General features: G+C 51.0%; 1 protein-coding gene and 1 non-coding gene across 2 annotated transcripts; both read right to left on the minus strand.

The window, feature by feature from the left end:
• Window positions 1-658: 658 nt before the first annotated feature.
• LOC129147840 (U6 spliceosomal RNA) lies at window positions 659-765 on the minus strand. The gene has a single exon (XR_008555056.1). It is a non-coding gene; the product is annotated as a U6 spliceosomal RNA (small nuclear RNA).
• Window positions 766-12,854: 12,089 nt separating this feature from the next.
• GINS3 (GINS complex subunit 3) lies at window positions 12,855-17,864 on the minus strand. The gene is made up of 3 exons (XM_008139861.3): window positions 17,543-17,864; window positions 16,550-16,783; window positions 12,855-14,415 (listed from the first exon to the last, which is right to left on the minus strand). The coding sequence occupies exons 1-3, from the start codon at window positions 17,726-17,728 to the stop codon at window positions 14,185-14,187; spliced, it is 651 nt and encodes a 216-aa protein (XP_008138083.2). The 5' UTR covers window positions 17,729-17,864; the 3' UTR covers window positions 12,855-14,184.
• Between the last annotated feature and the right edge of the window lie 861 nt (window positions 17,865-18,725).

Below are 18,725 nucleotides of genomic sequence, written 5' to 3' on the forward strand. Positions count from 1 at the left end.
TATTTAAACTATATATATTAAAAAAGCATAAGACAGAGGACATGAAAGGGTGTCCATGGCATATTTATTTTTTATTTTGTTAATCCTCAGCCGAGGATATTTTTCTATTGATTTCTAGAGAGAGTGGAAGGAAGAGGGAGAGACAGAGAGAAACACCGACGTGAGAGAGGCACATAGATTGGTTGCCTCCTACACACACCCCGACCAGGGCCAGGGCGTCGGCAACGGAGGCATGTGCCCTTGAGTGGAATCGAACCCGGGACCTTTCAGTCCGAGGGCTGATGCTCTGTCCACTGAGCCAAACCGGCTAGGGCTCCGTGGCATAATTTTGAATGAGGGAAACAGATTTCAGAAATGCATAATTCATTTGACCCACAGATATTTTCAATGTCTGCCATGTACCAGGAGCTGGGAACACCGCAGTGAATGAAGCAGAAGGGGTCAGAGTCCCTTCCCGTGTACAGTCCGTCTACAGAAACACGCGTGTGCATGAACAATAGGTCTTCTCTGGACAGGAAACACTGAGCGAGGGTCCTGGGAGAGGACGCGCTGCCGAGGGAGTGACGGGGGTTGGCCCTTTGCCATTGGGTGGTTTCAGCTTCCTTTATTTTTTCAACAAGTATTTCTTTTTTTTTTCTTCTTCTTTTTTTTCTTTTTTAAAAATATGGAACGCTTCATGAATTTGCGTGTCATCCTTGCGCAGGGGCCATGCTAATCTTCTCTGTATCGTTCCAATTTTAGTATATGTGCTGCCGAAGCGAGCACTCAACAAGTATTTCTTATTTCTGCTCGAAAAATGAACTAAGGGACAGTTATCAGGCCAAGCTTCCTATTATGCCTAATTCCAATTCCTCATGATGAAACCACTCCACCCATAAAACAGAAAGAAGGAAGCGGCGGGGGGGCGGGGGGGGGGGACGGGGAAGAGGGAGGAAGGAAGGGGCGACTGGGGGGAGGGGGAAGAAAGGAGGGAAGGAAAAGGGGAGAAAAAGAGAGATCAAGCTGATTCGTGTTGACTTGGAGGAGCCAGAGCTTGGGGAGCACTTAGCCAAGCCTCTCGGGGCAGCCACTGCAGACACAAATCCTGCTCAGGGCAGGTGACCAGGGACCTACTGTCCACAAGCCCATTCACAAACAGAGGGGGCAGTAAAAGTGGATGATGGGTACACGAGAGAAGCGTCAGGCCAGGGTTCTCTCTGACCCGGGTGGCAACAGGCACACCCACCAGCCTCGTTTCTACACCAGGATGCGTCTCCCTCACTTAGAGCCATTTTGGCTCAGAGCCTGGTCTTCCCGAGCCCCTGGAACTTCCTGATTTATTTGAGAGGTTCTGCAGTCTGAGGAAGTGGGTGGAAGTCCCAGGTGGCGTATTTCTGCCATGGTGGTCCCCAAGATGAACTTGGGGTGGTTCCTTCTTTGCCCTGAATTTGCTTCCTCCGCGCTTGCCTTTCTGCCCCCTGCGTGTCTCTGGGGCCGATGCTTTGTGGCTGTGGGGCCGTGGGGCCCTGTCATCTCAGCCTCGTGGACTAAATTCCCCTGATAAATACTGTCTCAGAATTGCAAACCTGGCTAACAGGCTGTCCGGGAACACAGCCCAGGAACAAACAAAACAAGCCTGTGTCGTCTCGTTTTACTCCCGGTTCTTTCTGTTCTAGGGAAAAACGACTGGACTTGAGTATCTGAAACGGTCACATGCTTTACTCAGAACACAAGGGACCTCTGGTTTTCTCGCTGGGACATGGCGAGAGCTGTCCCTTCCCTTCAGTGCTCCTGAAACAAGAAAAACAGTTTCCGTGTGTGCTGTCTCCTTGAACAGCATCCTTCCTGGGCCTACAGTTGGACAAAATTCAAACTGCTCCCAAAGCGTAGTTTCAGGTGACATGTCCCCGTCCCCTTACCTCCTCCATGTACACTCTGGCATGTTTCTGCCCCAGGCCCTTTGCACATGCTATTCCCGCTGCCTGGAACACTCCTCCCCCAGATGTCTTCATGTGTCCTCCCTCCATCAGGTCTCTGCTCCAACATCACCTTCTCCGGGGGCTTCCTGGACCACCCTCTTTATTATTCCTATTATTTCTAATATATGTTTTTTATTGATTTCAGACAGGAAGAGAGAGAGAGATAGAAACATCAATGGTGAGAGAGAATCATTGATCGGCTGCCTCCTGCACAACCACCACTGGGGACTGAGCCCACAACCCAGGCACCTGCCCTGACCAGGAATCGAGCCATGACCTCTTGGTTCATAGGCTGATGCTCAACCACTGAGCCACACTGGCTGGGCCTTGACCACCCTCTTTAGAACTGCACCCCATTCCAAGACTCCCGACCCCCATCCCAGATTTATTTTTCTCCATAGCACTGTCACTTTTAAATAGATCACTGCTTCATTTTGTTTACTGTCCGCTTCCTTTCTGACATAAACCCCGCTGAGGGCAGGGATTTAATGTCCATTTGCTGACCATTTAAACACAGTCCTGGAATAATTATGGAATGCGAATTTTGTAGAGGAGTTTTGCATTATGTACCCACAATCTTATACATATGCTAGTGACTCCACCCAGCTATTCCGCTTCTAGGAATTTATCCCTGGGCGGTAATTGCAGATGTGTGCAAAGATAGAGTTAGAAATGTCACGAAAGCAAAACACTGGGAATAAGAAGAGCTGACATTTAAGTAGCACGTACCATGTGCCAGGCCCCGTTCTGAACATTTTATGCATATGAACTCTTTAAACCTCATAATGACCTGACAACCCACCTATTGTTGTCTGGATTTTACCGGCGAGGGAACGGGCGGAGGGCCTGCCCAATACATAACACAGCCAGGATCGCAGAACCCTTATTCTTAACCACCCTAGGGGTTAGCTAAGCTGTGTGTGTGCCAACCTTTATCTGTGCTTTTTAAACATATGTTTTTGCTTTTTTTTAAAAAAAATCGATTTCAGAGAGAGGCAGGGAGAGAAGGATAGAAACATCAGTGATGAAAAAGAATCATGGATCGGCTGCCTCCTGCACGCCCCCCACTGGGGATCGAGCCCACAACCCGGCATGTGCCCTTGACCAAAATCGAACCGTGACCTCCTGGTTCATAGGTCAACGCTCAACCACTGTGTTGACTTTCAAAGCCCTGCTTCCCCAGCCCACTGCCCTTACGTAACTCGCAGCAGGGACCGGCCCCGACACCTGGAACTGAAAGTGACAGAGCTGTTGGTTGCAAAAATAGGGGGCCCAAGGCCTATCTGGGTTCTATTTTTATTAAAACCCCGTTAACTTGTTTCTGTCAGAGCAGCTCCATGCTGAGGCTGGGTGCTGGGGAGGAGTCGGCTTTATTTTGAAGTGAGCAGCTGTTCAGCTGCTCGCGGGAGGAGAACTTGTCCAAAGGCATGGGGGTGGGGGGAGGTTGAGGTCTCATGCTTCTGCTCAGCCCCACGTGGGTTTTCTCGGCACATAATCCGGTGGCATCCCCTGCAGCCCGTCCTGACTTAACTGAGGTTGAAGATAACATAATTTCCCTTCTCTCTCCTTTCTTTGTGTCTGATTTTTGTAACTTCAAACTAGTTTCAAGGCTTCCAACCTGCAAGACCCTTTTTAAAAATATATATATTTTTTATTGATTTCAGAGAGGAAGGGAGAGGGAGAGAGAGATAGAAACATCAATGGTGTGAGAGAATCATTGATCGGCTGCCTCCCTGCACACCCCCTACTGGGGATTGAGCCCACAACCCAGGCATGTGCCCTTGGCCGGAATCGAACCTGGGACCCTTCAGTCCGCAGGCTGACACTCTCTATCCATTGAGCCAAACCAGCCAGGGCTGCAGCACCCTTAGTTAATTCCTTTCACACTTTGTCAGGATGTAAGCACTGCCCCAGGGCACATGGACTTGTGTCTCTACCTTCGCACCTTGAAATCAGCCAAACTCCGTGAGCGGCCTGTCTCTCCTCTCTCCAGACCAGAGAGTGCGGCCCGCAGGCTGCGGCGTGCCCCCCTCCACGTTGGCATTGTAACACCTGGGGGCACATTCTGGGCCACACAGCTTGCAATTCAACCACCCAGTGACCAAGCACCTCCGTGGGACAGCTCGGTGCTCCGTGCTCAGGGGGTGCCGCGGGCCTGGGGGCCGCGGATTTGCATTGCTAAGAAATTGACAGGTGCTGCGATGCTGTCCATCTGGGGGCCGCACTTTGAGAACCACTGCTGTGGGATTTTGCTTAAACGTCACGCTTAAACGGTACAGCGGATTAGCTATTAACGGGTTATAATGAGGATTTTGTAATCAAAGAAAACACGATAATTTCAAGAGAAACATCAAAAGTGCTCTATTCAAAGTAATGTCCATCGCTAGCTACACATTTCCCCCATCTTTCAGGGAATTTGTGGGTACTGTCCCAATAGAACTTTTCTTGTTTTGAGGAAAACCATTCAGAGACCCAATTTTCCACGTCTTTGTCCGCTTTGAAGTGCTGCTCAGAAAGTGTGTGTGCCATCGATCGGAACACGTGGTAATCTGAAGGAGCAAGGTCTGGTGAATACAGCGGGTGGGTTAATACTTCCCAGGCAAGATCTTTTAACGTGTCTTTAACTGGTTTTGAAGTGTGTGATGGTGCGTCATCATGAAGCAAAATTACTTTGCCGTGTCTTCTGGCCCATTCTGGTCATTTCACGATCAAAGTGTGGTTCACATTGATTATTTGTTGTCGGTAGTGATCAGTATTAACGGTTTCACCTGGTTTTAGAAGCTCATAATACACCACACCTTCCTGATCCCACCAAAGGCAGAGCATTGTCTTCTTTCTGAAGCGATTTGGCCTTGCAGTTGATGTTGATGGTTGACCTGGATCAACTCATGATTTTGTGCGTTTGGGATTCTCAAAATAAATCCACTTTTCATCGCCAGTCACAGTTTGATGCAAAAAAGACTTTCTTTCGTGCGGCTAAAGCAACATTTTACGGATGACTTTTCGGTTTTCCATTTGTCTTTGGTTCAGTTGATGTGGCACCCGTTTTCCTTCCTTTAAAATCTTTCCCGTTGCTTGTAAACGATTGGAAATTGTTTGCTGAGCAACGTTTAATCTTTCTGCAAGTTGTTTCTGAGTTTGACATGCATCTTCATCCAATAATGCTTGTGATTGTTGGTCTTCAAACTTTTTCGGTTGACCTGGATGTTCTTTGTCTTTCACATCGAAACCATCACTTTCAAAGCGTTTAAACCAGCGTTCACAAGTATCTTGAGATGGAGCATGTTCACCGTAAGCTCCCCGAAGTAGACGATACTTTCACAGCACTTTTCTTCAAAATAATGAATTAAAACTTCCCGCAAATGCTCTCTTTTTTTTGGCACAAAATTCAACATTTTTTAGCGTAAAAATATCTATGATGTTAATACCTTCAGCAAATTTGACATATGACGTTTGGAAGCTTGCTGTCAAGACAACAAAATAGCATACATATCAAATCGTATGTGTATCAACATGTGTGTGACTCCATCTATTGAAAAAATCCGCATTATTACCGGGTGCACCTAGTGGCTTCTCTCAGTGAAACCCACACTGGGAGAGGCTGGCCCCCAGCCACCCCTGTCCCCTCGGCTCTTCTTCCCGCCGACCTCCCTTCCCAGCAGCCTCCTCGCACTTGGTTTGGAGCCAGGGGTGGAGTGCGGATGGAGGGAGGCAGGGGAGTCCCTGGAACAGCCAACGTGGCAGATTACACCCATCTAATCAAGCCCGGAGGGCTGCACTGTGTTCTGCCAACTGGGATGCCCCCATTACGCCGGCCAAGGGCCCCGGGGCGGGAGGCCATGCGAAATAACGTCTCGAAAATAGCAACTTGCACTCTCAGGAACGCGCACGAACTGTGGACGACGGGAGCAGGGATCTGAACCAGGAGGAGTCCCATTTGTACCGCAGATGACGGCTATGGGATGTGACACGGGCACAGGCTGGGCCAGTCTCCCCCACGGAGGCGCGCAGGGGTGATGGTGTGGCGATGCCTGTCGAACAGTGTGGGGAGGACCGAAACCCAAGGGCGGCTAAGAGTCTTACCTCTCAGAACCAGCGGGCCTGGGCTCCAGAGGGCTCGGCACTGGCTGCACAGAATCCTGTCAAGCCGTCACCCCCAACTCGAGCAGCTACTTAACCTCACCGAGCCTGTCTCCTTCTCGGGAAAAAGAGGCGAAACAGGGATGTCGCCCTTAGGGCTGCTGTGGAGAGTAAATAGGCGATGCCTATGACGTCCGCGCCGTGGTGCCTGGCACAGAGCTAGAGCACTTCACATTTTTAAACATTTCCTGAGTTGTGGTAAAAAAAGCATCCCCTACTTTTGCCCCACCTTGTGTAATAGAAAAAAAAAAAGGACTGGAAACTAACCCCATGTCCAGTGACAACAGACTGCTCATAGGAACTACGCCATGTCCCCCCCATAGAACATCCTGCAGCAAAAAAAACCCCAACAAACTGCAGCAGCACTGCTGAAAACCACAACATAAAACCAAGCGAAAGGAGCCCGGCCCGGCCGGTGTGGCTCAGCGGTTCAGCTTCGACCTATGAACCAGGAGGTCATGATTCAATTCCCAGTCAGGACCCTATTTTGGGCTCGATCCCCAGGGGGGGGGGGGGCATGGGGGAGGCAGCCAATCAACGATGCTCTCTCATCTTTGATGCTTCTCTCTCTCTCTCTCTCTCTCTCTCTCTCTCTCTCCCTTTCTCTCAGAAATCAATAAAAAACATACTTAAAAAAAAAAAGACGCACAAAAGCTAATCAAAGTAATATATACATTAGGGAGGCAGAGCAAGGGGAAAAGAAACACACAACCTAGGAGGAGGGGCTGGCAGGAGCGACACAGAAGCACTGCTTGCGTCCTAGAACTCAAACGAATGGGAGCCCATGGGCGTTCGTGCTATCAGAACACTTCACAATCTCAGGGTGTGTTACACAGGCTCTTTCACGTGGATTACATACAACGCGATAAACTGGTTTTGTAAACAGGCGCTAAGCCAGTGGTCGGCAAACTCATTAGTCAACAGAGCCAAATATCACCAGCACAACGATTGAAATTTCTCTTGAGAGCCAAATTTTTTTAAACTTAAACTTCTTCTAACGCCACTTCTTCAAAATAGACTCGCCCAGGCCGTGGTATTTTGCGGAAGAGCCACACTCAAGGGGCCAAAGAGTTGCATGTGGCTCGAGAGCCGCAGTTTGCCGGCCACGGCTCTAAGCTATTGCGCAGCGGCTACCAGCTTAGGGAGCGCTGATAAGAAACCCCATCATCTGCTTATTTGGGAAGAAACTGAAGGAGCAGAGGAGTCACTGCCTTTGAGGCCTTCCAAACAAATTCCGGGCACATAACCCGGGAGGGAGGCGGGGGAGTGTGTGTGTGTGTGAGGGGAGGCACAGAGAAGGATCCCGGACAGGAGGAGGCTCGGCCAACGGGGGAGTGTGTGTGTGTGTGTGTGTGTGTGTGTGTGTGTGTGTGTGTAGGCACAGAGACAGGAGGAGGCTCGGCCAGCGGGGGAGTGTGTGTGTGTGTGTGTGTGTGTGTGTGTGTGTGAGGGGAGGCACAGAGACAGGAGGAGGCTCGGCCGGCGGGGGAGCTGCGGCTGAGCCAGCTCCCAGTACCCGGAGAGCAGACGGGCCTGCGCCCTCCTGAGCTTTGGCCCAACTCAGGCAGACATCGGCCATCCACATTGCTAGAAGGAAACAGAGGCGCTATCACTAAGGGATGGGGTCCCACAGAGAATACTGTCAAGCAGTCACCCCCAAACCAGTTCTCTTGCTCTGGCTTCCAGAGCCAATGTCCACCCCTGGGGCCTGAGCACATGACCTCTTTCTGGAGATTTGTTTGCCCGTCCGCTCTCCGGGTCCTGGGAGCTGGCTCAGCCGCAGCTCCCCCGCTGGCCGGCCGAGCCTCCTCCTGTCTCTGTGCCTACACACACACACACACACACACACACACACACACTCCCCCGCTGGCTGGCCGAGCCTCCTCCTGTCTCTGTGCCTACACACACACACACACACACACACACACACACACACACACACTCCCCCGCTGGCCGAGCCTCCTCCTGTCTCTGTGCCTACACACACACACACACACACACACACACACACACACACACACACACACACACACTCCCCCGCTGGCCGAGCCTCCTCCTGTCTCTGTGCCTCCCCTCACACACACACACCCACTCCCCCGCCTCCCTCCCGGGTTATGTGCCCAGAATTTGTTTGGAAGGCCTCAAAGGCAGTGACTCGCCTGCCCCTTCAGATTCTTCCCAAATAAGCAGATGATGGAGTTTCTTATCAGCGCTCCTTAAGCTGGTAGCCGCTGCGCAATAGCTTAGAGCCGTGGCCGGCAAACCGCGGCTCTCGAGCCACATGCAACTCTTTGGCCCCTTGAGTGTGGCTCTTCCACAAAATACCACGGCCTGGGCGAGTCTATTTTGAAGAAGTGGCGTTAGAAGAAGTTTAAGTTTAAAAAATTTGTCTCTCAAGAGAAATTTCAATCGTTGTGCTGTTGATATCCCCAGGGACCTTGTCACATCGCGTGAGGACACCCAGGAGGCGGGGTACTTGAGCTGTCATGAAGCAAGGCCATACGTGCACCTCCGTTTAACTCAGCCGAACACGCTCTCCCCACAGACGTGTGCACTCCAACCCGAGGCACATTTTCCTCCTCTGACTGGCTTTGTTGGCAGCGGCAGAAAAGCCTTTCAAAATCACCGTTGCCTGTGGAAGTAACAGTCTTTCACAACAGTCGGAGGTTTTCCCCGCTTTTATTGATCTTTTAAAAAGGCCGTAAATGCCGAAACCGGTTTGGCTCAGTGGATAGAGCGTCGGTCTGCAGACTGAAGGGTCCCAGGTTCGATTCTGGTCAAGGGCATGTACCTTGGATGCGGGCACATCCCCAGTGGGGAGTGTGCAAGAGGCAGCTGATCGATGTTACTCTCTCATCGATGTTTCTAACTCTCTATCCCTCTCTCTTCCTCTCTGTAAAAAAATCAATAAAATATATTAAAAAAAAAAAAAAAAAGGCCGTAAACATCGGAAACTTGATTGTCACTGCGGGCCACACCTGAACACGCTGCGCCCTGTCCGACGGTGCGCTCCTCCTAAGAACCTTTGGAATGACCTAGACGTTCAGCGAGTAGCATCCTCTGAAATGTGCTCACGGCCTGAGAAAATGCTTCCTGGACTGCTCAGTTCTTTGAAGGGAAGCACAGTGCCTGGCCGGGGTGGCTCAGTGGGCTGGAGCGCCCTCCACAGTGCACCAGAAGGTGGCGGGTTTGATTCCCAATCAGGGCACATACCCAGGTTTCGGGTGTGATCCCTGCTCAGGGCGTGTGCAAGGAAGCAACTGGTTAATGTTTCTGGCTCACATCGATGTTTCTCCCTCTCCTTCTCTCTCCCTTCCTCTCTCTCTCCCTCTTTTTAAATGTTTTTATTGATTTCAGAGAGAGAAAGGGGGAGAGAGAGAAACATCAATGATGAGAGAGAATCATTGAACAGCTGCCCCCTGCAGGCCCCCTGCTGGGGACGGAGCCCTGACTGGGAATCGAACTGTGACCTCATGGTTCATGGACCGATGCTCAACCACTGAGCCACCCCGGCCGGGCTTTTTATTTATTTATTTATTTTTTAATTTATTTTTTTTAATTGATTTTTTACAGAGAGGAAGGGAGAGGGACAGAGAGTTAGAAACATCGATGAGAGAGAAACATCGATCAGCCGCCTCCTGCTGGGCTGGGCTTTTTAAAAAAAGCAATTAAAAAATTAAAAAACATGTACATTAAAAAAAAAAGGACCACATTACTGAATATTTACCGGGAATCTTAGATAAAGCAGTGAGTGCATGGGCATGAAATGCTAAATTAGAAAATGACAGTGTCTTTTGGGAAGTTTTTAAAATGTTTCACTCCTGAACCTAAGAGACAGCCAAGTGCCAAGTCCTCTTGTTCCCATTCAGATAAGGCCGCTCTCCGGGAACAGCTGTGGTCTCTGTCCCTCCTGTGACTCTGGCAGTGATTCAGCAAGGCCGTCTGTTGGCTTCAACACCGGCTTCTGCCTCCAGTCTTCCTTGGGGCATTGAGATGCGATCTTGCCACACTTTAAATATATATATATATATTTTCAGAGAGGAAGGAAGGAAGAGAGAGAGAAACATCAATGGTGAGAGAGAATCATTGATCGGCTGCCTCCTGCATACCCCACACTGGGGATCATGCCCACAACCTGGGCATGTGCCCTGACTGGGAATCGAACCGTGGCCTCCTGGTTCCTAGGTCGACACTCAACCACTGAGTCACGCCGGCTGGACTCACCACTTTTCCTTCTCTAAGTCACACCATTCTTCTCTCCCCAGTTGCAGTGGGATCTGTACCCCTTCGCTGTTCACTTGCTTTTCTGCATCCGAAAAAAAAAAACACACCAAAAACCCACACGCTGTCCACAGGGAGGAAGTTTACTTGCAAAAAGGGAGCCGTGCGAATCGCGTGGGAGCCACATAAACTTCTTTCTTCGAGGGCGACAGGGAGCAGAAGACATCACAAAGATCTGAAACCCGGGGCTTTTGGGGTTTGTTTTCATTGGCCAGAGGCGGGCCAGGGTTCTCTGGTTCTGTGTGCTCTCTCTGCGGCTCCGGCTTCTTGGGAACCGTTAGCAGTTCCCGGGCACTATTTTGGGAGCGGCGCTGACACTTGTGAATAACGTTGGCGTAGAAAGCGGTGCTCATTTGAAACTCCTTTAGACACCAAGAGAATTAGCGGGGATGTGCCAGATGGGAAAGGGGAGGAAATCAAGGGGCTGCTATCAGAGAGAGAGAATGCTGGAAGTTTTAAGGCAAATCAGAGGCCCTTCTCCATCAGATGCAAATACTGGGGGACAGTTTCATTTTCAGGGGAATGCAAATATTCTCTCCCTCCCTGAGCTTCGCAGCAGCTTGCTCCTGGGGAGGCCCCTAGTCGGCCCCAGTTACCCACCCCTGGGCAGGGAATCCTTTCCGATAAGCTTCACTTCGTCTTTTATTGATTTCAGAGAGGAACAGAGAGGGATAGAAACATCAATGAGAATCATGGATCGGCTGCCTCCTGCACGCCCCCCTACTGGGGATGGAGCCCACAACCCGGGCACGTGCCCTGACTGGGAACCGAACCGTGACCTGCTGGTTCATAGGTCGACACTCAACCACTGAGCCAGGCCAGCAACGATAAGCTTACTAACTTCTGAAGTTAACGTAGGGAAGGCTGATGCTCTGCTTTGCTTTATTTTTTTAAATATATTTTATTGATTTTTTACAGAGAGGAAGGGAGAGGGATAGAGAGCTAGAAACATGGATGAGAGAGAAACATCGACCAGCTGCCTCCCGCACACCCCCCACCGGGGATGTGCCCGCAACCCAAGTACATGCCCTTGACTGGAATCGAACCCGGGACCCTTCAGCCGCAGACCCACGCTCTATCCACTGAGCCAAACCGGTTTCGGCTCTGCTTTGCTTTAAAAAACGATTGCCGCCGAAACCGGTTTGGCTCAGTGGATAGAGCGTCAGCCTGTGGACTGAAAGGTCCCAGGTTCGATTCCGGTCAAGGGCATGTACCTTGGTTGCGGGCACATCCCCGGTGGGGCGTGTGCAGGAGGCAGCTGGTCGATGTTTCTCTCTCATCGATGTTTCTGGCTCTCTGTCCCTCTCCCTTCCTCTCTGTAAAAAATCAATAAAATATATTTAAAAAACAAAAAAAAACAAAAAAACACGATTGCCCCCTAAATGCAACGCCGGACTGGATTCTGAAACAGGAAAAGGACATGAGGGTGAAATCTGGTGACATCCGAATAAAGCCTGTGACGTGAAGTGTTTGATGCCCGGACATGATAACCCGATGGAGAAAGCCGGGGAGGGCTATATGGGAACGCCCTGTGCTATCTTTACAACGAACTGTTCCAGAAACCTAAAGTTATTTTCAAATACAGTTTAATGAAATGGTAGTCCTTGTAGTTGACTTGACTTTGACCTCTGAAAAGCAGGTAGATGGGCGACCTCCGGCTTCTGAGGGGGGGGGCCTCCTCTGCACCTCATCCCCGGCGACAGGAGGAATGCTCACGACCTAGAGCAGCGGTTCTCAACCTGTGGGTCGTGACCCCTTTGGGGGTCGAACGACCCTTTCACAGGGGTCGCCTAAGACATCCTGTATATCAGATATTTACATTACGATTCGTAACAGTAGCAAAATTACAGTTATGAAGTAGCAACGAAAATGGTTAGGGGGTCACCACTACATGAGGAACTGTTTTAAAGGGTCGCAGCATGAGGAAGGTTGAGAACCACTGACCTAAAGGGAGGTTACTCGGCAGGGAACAACTCAATGCTTCCCTCCCCCGCCCCCCCTTCCTTTTTTTTTTTTTTTTTTAAAATATATTTTATTGATTTTCACAGGAAGGAAGGGAGAGGGATAGAGAGCTAGAAACGTCGATGAGAGAGAAACATCGACCAGCTGCCTCCTGCACATCCCCCACTGGGGATGTGCCCGCAACCAAGGTACATGCCCTTAACCGGAATCGAACCTGGGACCCTTGAGTCCGCAAACCGACGCTCTATCCACTGAGCCAAACCGGTCTCGGCCCCCCCTTCCTTTTAAAAAATGCCGTGGTCGCCATGGAAGTCCCACCTTTGTAGGACACAGCACTTTCCTATTTAGGAATCACATGCACACGAAAGAGCAGGTGCTAAAACATGGCTTTCTTCGGGCATGATCGTCAAATACGATCAAGGACAGAAGTCTGGGAGGGCTCCGCCTCATCAGCTAAAACACGCGAGCGACGGAAAGAGCACTCACACAGACTGTATCCAAGTGCAAAGCGGGTCGTTTATTTAGCACCGAAATCAAACGATAAAAACACGGGATCCATCTCAAAACAGGCATTTTTTAAAAGCCCTCCTGACATTCTAAGTTGGCACTGAGACATCTGCAGTCTGGATACCCAACTTCCTCGTGTCCAGTGACAGAGGCAGTTCTCCCTGGTTGTGGGGGTGCAGTGGGGTGGAGACCACTGCCCTTCAAACAGGCCGGTGGCCCCAGGAAGGCTGTCTCCTGCTCAGCCCGAGGTTCCCGCCTGGATCTCCAGGGGAAGTTTTGTGTTTGCTTAGATTCTCAGGAACCGCTCAGGAAGCCTCGACGTCAAGATGTGCAAAATGGACGGAAGGAAACACATACCCACGGCCTCTTGCCCACTGCCATGTGCCCTGTTAACTACGCTTCTCCGACAGGGGCTCTTCCTGACCAGCAACCCCAAAGTCCCGGTGTCACGGAATAAGGGCTGCTGAGCACCCGTTAATAACTAGGTTGCCATTGGATCACTGACAGCTTTTCCAGGGTGGGAATGGAGCCACTGAGACGCCGTACAGATCTCAGAGGCAAAAACAAGCTCAGTGGAACCATGCCATTCGCCTGCCTTTCCCGTTTCCTTCCTTATTCTCTCTCTTTTAAAAAAATCTATTTTTATTGATTTCAGAGAGGGAGACGGCGGGAGAGAAAGATCAACGATGAGAGAGAGAATCATTGATTATCTGCCTCCTGCACGCCCCCTACTGGGGACTGAGCCTGAAACCCAGGCATGTGCCCTGGACCGGGAATCGAACTGTGATCTCCTGGTTCGTAGGTCAATGCTCGACCACTGAGCCACACTGGCTGGGCATCCTTCCTTCTTCTTCATGGCTGATTTTGGAAATTGGGGTAACTCCCCACAGGCAGGGGGCAAGAGATATGTACACGTCCGGCATCCTGGGGGTGCTGCCCTTTGCACAACCGGGAAGATGAAGCAATTCCGCGCGCGAGAGAACATTCCGTGAACAGACCCAGGTGGCTCTGAGCGCGGGGAAAGTGGACATCTCAGGCTGGCAGGTCCCTGCCAGGCACAAGGACTCCAGTTCCAACTCTACTGCAGCACATGTATTCCGATCTTTATGGATCAAGGGCTCGGATGGCTCCTCGGCTGTGGCTTCTTGGGTGAGGGAGGCCTGGGCTTGGGTCAGCAGGGTGGGGCCGTCCTGGGAGACTCCCAGGGCCAGGGACATCCTCCAGCACGTCCTCGCCGACCTGATGACACCGCCCCCGCGACAGCTGCAGGGAATGAGCCGTGCCGAGGCCACACAGGGACGGGTCTACGAGGGGTGACGCTGTGTCCTGCTGGCCTTCAGTTTTCCGTGTCGGTGAACTTCCTCTTCTTGTAGTTCTGAACCAGGTTAGACGCTGTGATCTGAGAAGCCTGCCCCTTCTCCCAGCACTGGAAGTCGTTCAGGCCTCTCTGCCCCATTTGGAATAAGCCCCTCTCCATCTCGTCCAGCCGGGCGACCAGCGCCGAAGTGTCTTCATTGTACGCGTTCTGGGAGGAGTCCATGATGCGGCGAAAACGTCCAATAAATGTCTGAAGGAGAGGGAGCAAGAGAAACCAGAGCCACTTTTTCAATATATGTATATTTTTATTGATTTGAGAGAGGGAGGGAGAGAGAGAGAAATAGAGACATCAATGATGAGAGAGAATCAATGATGGGCTGCCTCCTGCAACGCCCCACACTGGGATTGAGCCCACAACCCGGCATGTGCCCTGACTGGGAATCGAACCATGGCCTCCTGGTTCATGGGTCGATGCTCAACCACTGAGCCATGCTGGCCACGCCAGATCCAGTTTTATCCCCAAACATTTAAATGACACAAAAGGGGAGAATCTGGTCTCAGGACTCAGTCAGAAGGAGGTCTGAGGAGGTCATTTCACACTGCCAAGCCTCGATTTCCTTGCCTGTGAAATGGGTTATTGTGGAAATCCAATGAAGTAATACCCACAGAGCATCTTGCAAACGGCTGGCAAGAGTAAGCTCCTCGGAAAGCATTCCCCGTTATTGTTATAGTAACAAAGGCCGTGATAATGCACTGTGGTCACATGCAGGCAGGTTTCAACCAGAAAAGACCCCTGATTTAATTGAATGCAGTTTCTATCGTTTTCAGCCTGAGGGAGAGATGGAGTCACATAGCTCTACCGGTGTCAGTTCGGGGCTCTGAGCCCAAGCCACAAGCCCCGCTTCAGTTCTGCAACGGTCTCCCGGCAATCTCACCTTCTCTGTGAGCAACCCCAGTCTACAGCACTTCAGAGCAGAGACGGAGAGAGACAACATGTAACTCCCTTAAGAAGGGCAGAGTTCCCACTCAACAACATGTCCTGGCAACGTTACAAGACAAATGAGGTCTGCTTAGAAGGGTTTCAAAAGCTCAGACTGTCCATCGTCTGTGCATTGACTTCTCTTTCCGAGAGGATGGTAACAGTTTTTTGTTTTTTTTTATTTTTTTTATTTTATTGATTTTTTACAGAGAGGAAGGGAGAGGGATAGAGAGCTAGAAACATCGATGAGAGAGAAACATCGACCAGCTGCCTCCTGCACACCCCCTACCGGGGATGTGCCCGCAACCAAGGTACATGCCCTTGACTGGAATCGAACCTGGGACCCTTCAGTCCGCAGGCCGACGCTCTATCCACTGAGCCAAACCGGTTTCGGCTTTTGTTTTCTTTTTTAACTATCGCATTAGAAACAGCACTGGCAAACGTCAGGCCAAACAGCCTGCACGCCCGACGGAGGGCGTCAGCACAGCCCAGGTGACAAGTGTGTTCTTATTAAGCGAGGAACGAGGAAGTAAAACAGGAGGTAGGAAGGGTGGTTTCTTCCGGTTTTAACAGCAAACAGTAAAAAGTAATTACGAAAGTTAAATCAAGGTTATTCCAGCGTAAAGGATGGTAACATATGCATAGCACTGTTTTGTCCATGGACAAGGATAATAGTTACCATTTATTAAGTGACTCCACATACGCTCACGATGATTCTGTAACTTCGGTGAAGAACTGAGGCCTAGAGAGGTCAAGTAGCTTGACCAAGTCCCGTACGTAGCAGAGCCAGGTCTTAACCCCAGAGCAAGGAAAGGGAACAAATAACCAAACACCAGATGTATTTCCGTCAGGAACTCTCAGACGGGTCCTGGGCTGGGCTGTGACTGTGTACTTAAGTGCCTGACGCCTGCAATCAGCCATCACCTCTTATTTCCAGGACTTTCTGCTGCCCCCAACTCTTAGCAAGCAAATATGAATAACAGTAGACAAGTCCTATTTAAGTGTGTGTATGTGTATGTGTGTGTATTTGGCAAATGCAGTCTAACTGTTGGTTGGCCTAGCAGTGATGGGCAACCTTTTGAGCTTGGTGTGTCAAATTTCGCCAAAAAACTGAGCATAACTCGGGTAGTGTGTCACTTTGAGGAAAAAACATCATTTCGCAAATGTTTCATCCTCAGGAGCAGCAAATGTTTCATCCTCGGCATGCGGCTGCCTCAGCGGCCGCGTGTCATCAGAAATGGCTACGCGTGTCAGTGCTGACACGCGTGTCATAGGTTCACCATCACTGGCCTAGAATAATAACACACTAATTGTATATGCCATAAATTTCCCTGGGTCAGAGGGGCAGCCATAGCTGGCTCCTGAGGCATGTGCGGTGCCCTAGGTTTCCCCATCAATTACTTGCCTGGAGGAGAGACTGGGAGATGTCTGCATTCTCTGGGCTGTCAAAATGCAGGAGCTGGGAGCCAAACCCGTAGAAGTGGGGCCCCATTTTGTGGAGGTCCACCACGTTGGCATCTGCGCTGAACACAGTCCTCCAACCCTCTCGGTAGATCTTGGGAAGGTCCACAGAGAGGATCCGCCGCTTGTTGTCAAAAAGTCCTTTTGCCAGCCACAAGGGGAGTTCCAGCTTTGAGCCCTGCGTCAGACAGGAACGTAGATTTGAAGAACGATGACAAAAATCAATGTGTGTGTGGCAAAAAGGAAAATGTGCATTGCGTGAGCAATATTGCCTGTTCTCTTTGGGACACACTTGTATGTGAAGTCATATAGCCCCAGGTTCGAATCCCAGCTCACCACCCACAGCGGGACCCTGGCCAAGCTACCAAACTTCTCCCGGCTTCAGTTTCCTTGCATGTAACAAGGCCTAGTTAATTACAAGGTTGTTGAGGAATTAAAGAGCTAATACACAGAAAAGTACACTTTCCCCACTCCATCCAGGTTGGCACCAAAGCCCTCAGTCAATGGTTGCTGATACCATCATCATGATGCAGGGAAGAATCTAGCCATTGGTGGGTCCCGGACGCATTACATGCTCTTACAGAACCCAAAGCTGTTGTTTTCAGTAGGAGCCAATCCTTAGGCGTGTTGAGGGTAACGGAAAGAGGGAGTGGGAAAACATTGCTGAATTTGTAGTTTCAAAAATGAAATCCGTGTTGGAGGGAGCCTGACGACCTGGGATAAATTTAGTTTCCGTACAAGTGGCCCAAGCTCGGGCAGGAGACCACCGCAGTGAGCCGCGACCCGCGCGGATAGATTGCTTGGCGAGTACGACCCCCGTCTGCCCGTAAAACTACAAATCCCAGAGGACGGCGCGCCCAGAGATGCGACGCCCCAGGGTCGCAAGGGCCACTGGGAATTGTAGTCTTTCTGCGCAGGGCCGAGCCAGGGGGCTTACCTGAGGGATGGTGTTGTCGGTCTCGGCCCCTCCGCTCCGCTCCGGGAAGAAAGCGCCGAGGCGTGGAATGGGAATTTCTGTGCGCACTGGGAGCTTCTCGTGAGACATCAAGATGTCGTCCAGGGAAAGAAAGTTCTCCTCATGTCCCAGCGCACCCGACTCCACCCGGAAATAAGCCTCGGACATGGCGGCGGCTTGAGCTGCTTTGCTTCCACTCGTGTGACTCGGGAGACCTCAGGGAGTCAGGGATGCAAAGGCAGGAGGAAGCGGAGGCTGGTCGGAATTCGAGCCGGATCGAAACTGTTTTCCCGCGCACTCTTCTCCCGCGTTCGGGGCGGGCCAGGCCGGAGCAGTGGATCGGGCTGGCCGGCCTAGGCAGAAGCAATCGATAAGGTCTAGTCCTGGGCGGGGCGAGGCGGGCCGGGGGCGTGGGGCGGGGGGGGCGTGGGCGGGCCGGGGGGCGGGGGCGCTGGCGCAGGGAGAGCGTCCGACCCCTGAAGCTTTCTCGCCGAGTGTAGCCCAGATTAAACAGAAGCTGGGGATGCCTATGAAAGCTGCAGGATGCAGCTGCGCCAGGTTGTGTTTATGGTGTCCTGTAAATGTGTATATGAAATTAAACTTTACGCGTTTGGGAGCTTAAAGAAAGGCGGCATGGAGCCCTCCATCCCAGGCCTGACCCCATCAGACCTACTGACCAGTTTTGTCACCGTGCATCTTTGTGACTCTTGTTGCGCGAGAGAAACTGGCAGTCTCCTTGTGTGGCTCTTAATGTAAGTCCTTAAAAGAGGAAATCTGATTGGTTGCCTTCCTCTTTTTGAGGCAGACCACCAGGGTCATGGTTTGCCAGCCACCCTGTAGATTGGGTACCTGTGTCAGGTACCATCCCTGGTCTGGTGGGGGCGGGGAAGGGGTCATGGGCCCAGACTTGGGGGTGCTACTCAGTCAGGGCTACGGGTGGTGGCAGCATGTGGAGAGATGCTCTACAGAACTCTTTTTCCTATGAAAGGGCAATTTTCTGGGGCCACTAGAACTGTGAGCAAAGGGTTCATGGGACGGGAGAGTGTATTCATGTTTTTACTTTTTTTTTTTTTTTTCTGTCTTGTGTACCCTGACATCTCAGAGCCTTGGGGCCCTCGGGATGAACTGTCCCTCCCCGGATGAGCTAATTCGCAGAGTCACAAGC

The sequence above is a fragment of the Eptesicus fuscus genome, chromosome 21 (genome assembly GCF_027574615.1).
Source record: "Eptesicus fuscus isolate TK198812 chromosome 21, DD_ASM_mEF_20220401, whole genome shotgun sequence".
NCBI lineage: Eukaryota > Metazoa > Chordata > Mammalia > Chiroptera > Vespertilionidae > Eptesicus > Eptesicus fuscus.

Excerpts from the sequence above, each read along its gene's own strand:
- GINS3 (XM_008139861.3), bottom strand. The coding sequence starts at position 17,728 with ATGTCCGAGGCTTATTTCCGGGTGGAGTCGGGTGCGCTGGGACATGAG. Across the intron at positions 16,784-17,542 it reads CCGACAACACCATCCCTCAG|GGCTCAAAGCTGGAACTCCC; the intron begins GTAAGCCCCCTG and ends TGTCTGACGCAG. Across the intron at positions 14,416-16,549 it reads TCTCCCAGTCTCTCCTCCAG|ACATTTATTGGACGTTTTCG; the intron begins GCAAGTAATTGA and ends CCTCTCCTTCAG.